Source organism: Ipomoea triloba, chromosome 11 (genome assembly GCF_003576645.1).
Source record: "Ipomoea triloba cultivar NCNSP0323 chromosome 11, ASM357664v1".
In the NCBI taxonomy this organism is placed as follows: Eukaryota; Viridiplantae; Streptophyta; class Magnoliopsida; order Solanales; family Convolvulaceae; genus Ipomoea; species Ipomoea triloba.
In genome coordinates, this window is record NC_044926.1 from 4,477,793 (window position 1) to 4,485,404 (window position 7,612).

The following is a 7,612-nucleotide window of genomic DNA, read 5'->3' on the forward strand; positions in this document are numbered from 1 at the left end:
CGTTGACTGAGGGAGAAGTCAAGAGAGAATAAGAGTGTTGATGATCTGAACGAGACACCCCCGCTTTTTATACTACTCTCATAGTCGTCTGGCGTAGACAGTTGCGCTGACCATAATGGTCTGCGCTCCTCTGCCATACGCGTGTCCCACCATGTGTCGTGCTTTCCCACCAAACATTTTCCACGCATCATGTCGTAGAGCACATTAAAGGACCTCATTAATCGACTGAAGACCATGCACGTACCCCACCCTTCTACCTCACGGAGTCACGGTACGGCAAGTGGTTCGTCCGAGTAGTCCACCGGTCATCCGAGTGGTCTGCCCCAAGTGGCCGAACTAAGTTGGGGCTCTTTAACCGCCGACAGATGGCCAAGCCGACCCACCGAGGGGTGGAAAGGCCCAGCTACCTAGGGGTAGTGGACCCGGGAGCGGTCCATCAGTTGCTCACCAACAGTCTGCTTCAGTCCGCTCAGTCCCAACGGGATCCGCTACTCGCCGATGAGCCGTGATCCGACGCCCCCAAGGCCTAACCAGACCGCTCCTCCCCATTGCTCATTTTCCCATATTGTGATCCATACCGCGCCGCCAAATGTGCCCTTAGTCCTTTTTGCTAAATTGTGTACTATAGCACCATATATTTTATGTCTTACCATACTTTGACCCCAAACTTCCTCTCCTTTACTTTACACCCAACCTTTCTGTCTTTGAGCTTGCTTTTTGTACTTTTACATCTTTCCATACTTTGACTCCAAACTTCATTTCTCGACCCAATTTAAAATACAAAAACATTGCCCTTGGGCTCCAATTATTTCCCAACCTAATTAACACTCGGGTCTCCCTTCCCCAACCCAATTGACATTGGGCCTAAACCTCACGGCTCCATCAACATGTTTAGAGACCGTTTGACATTTAACATCTTTAGTGTAAATTTTATCTAAAAGTTGATCTAATCACAAATAATTAATGAACACATTAGGCTAATGGGCACTTGTTAAGAGGTTTTACGTATAATATTGGATTTTATGGACATAACGAGTTTGAAACTTGATTTTGTCTTAAGGTATTTAAGTGGTCTGGGACAAGGGGTTTTGCCTCGTTGTCATTGAAAAGCAACTCGAACAAGGTTGTTAATTGTCTCAACTCTCAAGGGTATTATGCTATTTTGAGGTTCCATGTTGAATATGCTAAAAGCTTGTATACATTAATGAGGCAATGAGAGGTTTATGTTATGTCTTTAGAGACCAAATGTATGTGATGTCTTTAGAGAATAGAATAAAACTATTCATTTTCCTGCCAATAAAGCCTCATTCCCTTGAACACATTTGATGGGAAGATTTGGTCGTAGGATAGGATGGATATTCCAAGACAATAGAGGGTGTTATTCTTGGTAACTAGCGGTTAACGGTTTATTTCGAATATTCTCCGTCCTAATGATCTTAAAAAAAAAAAAAAACAATTACACTGATCCATTCACATGCCAAAATTTTGCTTTAAATATTTTTTAACATAGATCGGACTCGAATAAAAAAAAAATTACTATAAAACGACGTTTACTGAAAGTTGAAACTTACACCCCAAAAACAGGTCCAAAGACTACAGATAACAAGCATTTCATGGCGTTTTGCGTTTCTTGAAAATGATGGGAAGGAAAGAAAGTATAAATTCAATTGGTCTGAGTCAAAATAGTAGAAAAACCTAAAATTGCCTAATTAAAGGCCTTATTCTTCCTACAAGCCTTGCCACTGTGTTTAATCACCAACCTACAATACAATAGAGAGATCCGAAAGAGATATAATTGTCATTGCAGAATAATACAGTGTTCTGAGGATAGTTCTGGTGGTATAATATAGCCTTCAAACAAAACTTGCACTCGTTGGATGAAGCAAAGCAAAAACGTAGCAATAAAGTAGACAGCATTTTGCGACCAACCATTCAAAGGGCAGCATTAGCAGCTTCTGGCTTGGAATTTGATTCCAGGGGCTCCTGTAATGCAGGGTTTATTGGGAAAAGCATGCACTGAGCATATTGTGCCATTAATTGATCAACGAGCACAAGGGCTACCATGGCTTCCACCATTGGAACAGCTGTAGCATCACCATGATATCATTTGGTTAGTGCAGTAGATGATAATGATGATGCAATAGTGAAGAATTCTATAGACTATTCAATTCAAATCAAGTCTGTACTGCCGGAGAGCAAATAGAGTGCAGGAACAAACCTCGAGGGACTACACAAGGATCATGTCGACCACGAGCAATAAGCTCAGTCTCATGTTTGTCTCTTGTCACTGTATTCTGCTTCCTCTGTGAATAATCAAAATAACACATAAATGCGTAATCCAGGTATTCACTTTATTATTTTTTAAGAGAAACAATGTTGTTTCATAAAAAACAATCAGATAAAGGGGTCAGAACTTGGTTGGAAATACATAGTTATGAGCCACTAGACCAACGTTAGGATGGCTGCCTGCCTACTCACAGATAACACCAAAAATCTATTCAAGTCAATGCATTAAATGAACTGGCAAGCCAATAAGTATAGAAAGGTAGGCAAGTAGAAACAAGCATCAAGTTTCCAAATAGAATCCAAAAATTTCCAAATTTTGTAAACAAATATAGTCTGATTCACAAGAACTTTAACAAGTCTGTGATATCATTTCAAAAGGATGCCTGCTTAATTCATGAACAAATATTAATATTAAAAGTGTTGAACAGTACACACTAGCTCCATGTGGCAATATAAATACAAAAAACAGGAGGGAAACGTACTGAGATTGTAGATGTAGGCTTGAAAGCTATTCTCATATTAATAACTTCTCCATTTGATATTCCACCCTAAACAATCCAAAAACACAAATCTTTCAATAAGAAAACAAATATCCTTTTTTCATATAAATATACATGCCCAAAGTATTAGATCTTAAGAAATAATACCTGTATCCCACCAGATCGGTTGGTTCTTGTCCTGATTTTACCATGTTCATCCATATAAAATTCATCATTGTGTTCACTACCAGTCATGAATGTGCCTGTGACAAGAGGACATCAAAACTACCATACAAGACGGTATATTTTTCTTTGCTTTTATTTGGTGAGCAGGTTTGCTAGTTCAACTGGCATATAAGATTTCCATTCAGAGACATAACACCTAAAAGCTTCACATTCATATCTACCACATTTTTTAAGCAGGATGCAAAATGACTAACTTTAAAAAGCATGATAAGCTACAAAAAGTAACATATCAAACTATAAGGGTGCAAATATTTAGTTAGCATGGTCTTGAGCCTGACCCGAGCTCCCCCCCCCCACCCCCCAAACACTCTAACAGGGTAGTGATAGCAGCTCAATCCCAAATACTAGGAGCCCAGTGTGGCTAACTGGCCACCAGATACCAGGGGGTCATGGACCCATGGTAACTGCAACCCCAAATAGTACACAGGGCTCTTCAATGCAAAAGAAAAAGAATGTGCAAACTAAAAACGTCTATATATCTACCTCCAAAGCCACTGCCAAACTCAAATCCTTTTGTTGCAGGTAACGACATGCAAGCTTTAGCAAGCTCAGCTTCAAGTTTATCAAATACGGGAGATCCAAGACCCTGGTAAAAGTAAACAAACTCATTTGAAGTTAGGATAAAATAAATATACATAGGCATAGTTTTATTTTGTTATCTTCCAACCAGCACAGATCTTTTTATCCAATATTCCAAATGCATGTATACATATGCAACCAAGCCATCTATAAAGCATACAAGACTGAAGAGAGCTTACCCGTGGCGCATTCCTGACAATGCAAGTAACTACACCACCAACAGAATCCCCCTTTACACGAACAGCATCAATCGCAGCTATCATCTTTTCTGCGTATTCAGGATCTGGGCATCGGCAAATATTGTTTTCAATCTGGTAACAGAGGGTAAGGAAAAAATCAGATAAATTATACATTAAGTGGCAATTGTAATTATCATAATGTAATTTATTACACTAGAGACAAATTCAAAAAACAGTTCACCAGCACTTCACCATGTTTGGTAACATACCAATGGACATAAACATAACTGATAGTTTACCTGATCTAGTGTCACAGTCTGGTGATCAACCAAGTCCTCAGGAAGTACAACCTTATGGACTTGAGAAACATAAGCAATAATCTGGAAAAAAACAACATCTAATAAGTTACTAGATAAACCATATGCAAATTAAAATTTCCATAATATAATAACAGTGACTACGAAATAATATGATACAACTATACTCAGAACCCTGGATAAGAGGTTCCTAGCGTTATGTAACAAGTAGAATGAATAAAATTGCCATGTAGTATCAATAAACTAACAGATTTAAAGACTTATAGTTTACAGAGCCTTATAAAGACTAAAGTTAATGAATATATCCCTACAGCATTGAAAAATAGATAAATTAACTTTTGAGTGCTGATCCTCTAAAATCTCAAAGGTCACTTTTATATGTGGAAACATAGATATGAGCTCTTAATTCACATGCTTATAAGATTAAATTTCATCAACACAGAAGGGAGTCTACATCTATATATCAAACCAAGGTAATAATAAGAACATATGCTTATAGTTGAAGCCTGAAGGTATTCCAGGAACCTTGAAGAAGAAAGTAACCCACCTCAGTTCCACAGTACTGTTTGAGAATTTTCTTTGCAACTGCTCCAGCAGCAACTCTTCCAATGGTTTCTCTTGCTGAAGATCTGCCACCACCCTATACAGTCATCATGCATAAAACAGCCAAGAAACAGTTTCAGCATTTATTGATTAAATGTATAAAGACATTGTTAAGCTCCAAAGGTTAATACTTATTCAGTTTTGTATGGCATTACCTGTACTGATCTTACTCCATACTTGAAGTCATAAGTTGCATCTGCATGTGAAGGCCTGTATGCAAGTGACATTTCACTGTAGTCCTGAGGATACAAGATAATGAAAACCCAAAGTTACTTGGTAATGTAAAGTATGAAATTCACATGACACCCCATGGGAAATGTTCAAAACACGAGAACTTTATATTTCTAGGGAAAAGTCAACTTATAGATGGCTATTTCATTGGGGACTTAATGCACTCTGGTTTTTCAACCAAAATTGTTAGGACTTTAGCACAATACATAATGCCAGACATGTCTTTTCACATACTTAATATAGAACACTGGACCATTACAGGTAAGCATAGAAAAAACCTTCCTTTTGAAATATAAAGCATAAAGGCAGAGTTTCAACCTTTCAAATAACAAGCAAGTAAAAATTATAAAATATATTACTTCATTAAGCAATGAGAAATGCACATAGATACTATCCTAGAACATAATTCAATCAATATATAGAATCACTGTAATCTAGACAAATGATACTCTAGCCTTTTTCAGAAATCAGAAAACTGAATACAGCAGAAAACTATTAGAATACCAGAATGAAACAATCACTAAAAACTTCTAGTTTTATTCCCTCTTTTGAGTGATTGAGTCTAAAAGGCAGTAGTATAAATCCTTACATTTCCTCTCTGATCAGTGTTTGGTACTTCAACTTTAATTGGAGAACCAGTTGTTAGCCCTACAGTAAAAACGTAAGCCATTAGTACTGTAACTGTGTGCATTAAGAATGCAAGGGGCAAAAGATGTAACAGGATTGTTGTTAGTGATTTAACCTTCAGCAACACCAGATGCTATTTTGCAGGTGTCAGTCTCTTTTCTAGGCGTTGTGATTCTGCTTTGACCTGGCCTCCTGCATGCAAAGTTTGCATGAGAACTCATATGAGAGAATAAGCAACTATAACACTTAAAGCATAAGCAGTGCTACTGTTAAAGTATATCACTTCAGAGGCGATAAATGAGCACATAGAATGAAAAATAGCCAGTACCTCCTATCAAGCTCCACCTGCATATCAGATTCCGAAATGGGAAGCCGAGGAGGACATCCATCAATGATGCAGCCAACACCTCCACCATGAGATTCTCCGAAAGTTGTAACGCGGAAATAATTTCCAAATGTACTACCAGCAGCCTTTATCTCTGTAAATTGCACAATAAGTGGATGAATAATTAGCTTTCCTATATCCTTCTACTGTTCAAAATAGAATCATCCAAACTTCAACAAATGCACACAGTATGCTAATTTTAAGCTATAAATTTCACTTTAAACAGATTTTCTGACGAATTGAATAGAAACAGTAAGAAACGGATGAGAAATGCGCGGGGAGGGAGCTAACCGAGGCGTTTGGTGTGCGATCGCCGAGCAGGGAGTTGGAGGCTGGAAGATGATAGATTGGACGGTGCCTGGAACGATCCGAGATGTGAGGACGACGGAGCTCCGAGGAATTGCTTGGTGGTTGAGAGAGACGACGCCATTTCTACGTCGTCGTTTTTGCCTTCTTCTACCTTACTTCTTCGCCTACCAGACACAGCGTCTGCTTTTATATGTAAGCGAGGGGTTGGTTGGGTTAGAGCTTAGAGGACTCTTGTTCAACGGTAGGTAAGTGGGTTGTTGTGAGGGGTAAAACGGGTATTTTATGGTTCGGCTCTATTGTGTTTGTGGTTGCCACCTACCTGCACTGCCCTTTTAAAATTAAAAAAAAAAAAAAAAAAAAANAAAAAAAAAAAAGTCATGAATCATAATCCTATTACAAGTATTTACAACGTTTCAAATTATCAATTTTTAAAGATTTGATTTGATAGCTAATTAGCTATGAATTAAAGTGCACAAAAAAAAATATTTTTTTCTTTTAAATTTATCTTCTAACATGTTTATTCTAGGATACAAGTATACACTATACAACATTATCTAATTGGATAAAAAAAATTATATGTTAAATTTAATAAACAATTTATTTGAATATAATTGACGAAATGTTAATACCCAATATAGTATTCGACTACAGTAGTTTTACTTGATTTAGTCATAAGTGACTTTTTATGCTTGATTTAGTCCTCAACTTTCATGATTTTATAGAATTTAATCCCCTGTTAGCAAATTTCTGAATTTCATTTGTTAACTATTAGAAGCAGGGTTAAAATGGTAATTTCCCTTCTCTTTTTTGTCATATTGCTTTGTTCTCCCATTATTAACCATGTTACCCAAGTACTGGACCGCGTTGTTTGGAAACTAAACAATAAGATGAAAACCAATGAGGAAAATATTGCGCTATTTTAAGTAACAAGTTTGAGAATAAGATAATAGGATGTTGGGTTGTAGATACGCCTTTGGTATGTAATTAAATAAATAGAAGGTGGATAAAGTGTTCTAGCCCAAAAATATAAGCCTAAGCCCATGACATAATGTTCAAATAAAAGGATGCATTGTCTTGAAGTGAAGACTCGATAGAAAAAGGCTTGGAAACTCAATGAATTGGATGATGTATGAACCCTTACAACGCGCATCTATTTATAGTGCCCAAGTCCCCAATTTCAATGCAAAATTAGCGAACCCTAGGGCTCGTAGTTGCATTGTCACACACTTGACAACCATGTGGACCTCCAATATACCCCTCACGTGTTTTCCCCTTGTGCTGCCCCTTCCTCACTACACATGTGGCTCTCACCGTCGCCATCCACTTCACTCGCCTTGCCTAAGGCACAACCTACCCCACCTAGCCCCACTC

General features: G+C 37.8%; 1 protein-coding gene across 1 annotated transcript; it reads right to left on the reverse strand.

Moving 5' to 3' along the window:
* Window positions 1-1,522: 1,522 nt before the first annotated feature.
* On the reverse strand, window positions 1,523-6,438 carry LOC115997021 (chorismate synthase 1, chloroplastic). Its single transcript, XM_031236470.1, has 13 exons — window positions 6,224-6,438; window positions 5,876-6,026; window positions 5,663-5,739; window positions 5,510-5,568; window positions 4,845-4,928; window positions 4,634-4,726; window positions 4,069-4,149; window positions 3,770-3,901; window positions 3,495-3,597; window positions 2,934-3,028; window positions 2,769-2,834; window positions 2,219-2,303; window positions 1,523-2,084 (listed from the first exon to the last, which is right to left on the reverse strand). Exons 1-13 carry the CDS (start codon window positions 6,360-6,362, stop codon window positions 1,933-1,935), a joined length of 1,317 nt encoding a protein of 438 aa, XP_031092330.1. The 5' UTR covers window positions 6,363-6,438; the 3' UTR covers window positions 1,523-1,932.
* Between the last annotated feature and the right edge of the window lie 1,174 nt (window positions 6,439-7,612).

Bases quoted from the DNA above. Each gene is read 5' to 3' on its own strand.
- LOC115997021 (XM_031236470.1), bottom strand. From the start codon at position 6,362: ATGGCGTCGTCTCTCTCAACCACCAAGCAATTCCTCGGAGCTCCGTCG. The intron at 5,569-5,662 runs GTTAAATCACTA...TTTTTACTGTAG, and splicing joins AGCATCTGGTGTTGCTGAAG to GGCTAACAACTGGTTCTCCA. The intron at 2,085-2,218 runs GTTTGTTCCTGC...GTGATGCTACAG, and splicing joins TCCTTGTGTAGTCCCTCGAG to CTGTTCCAATGGTGGAAGCC.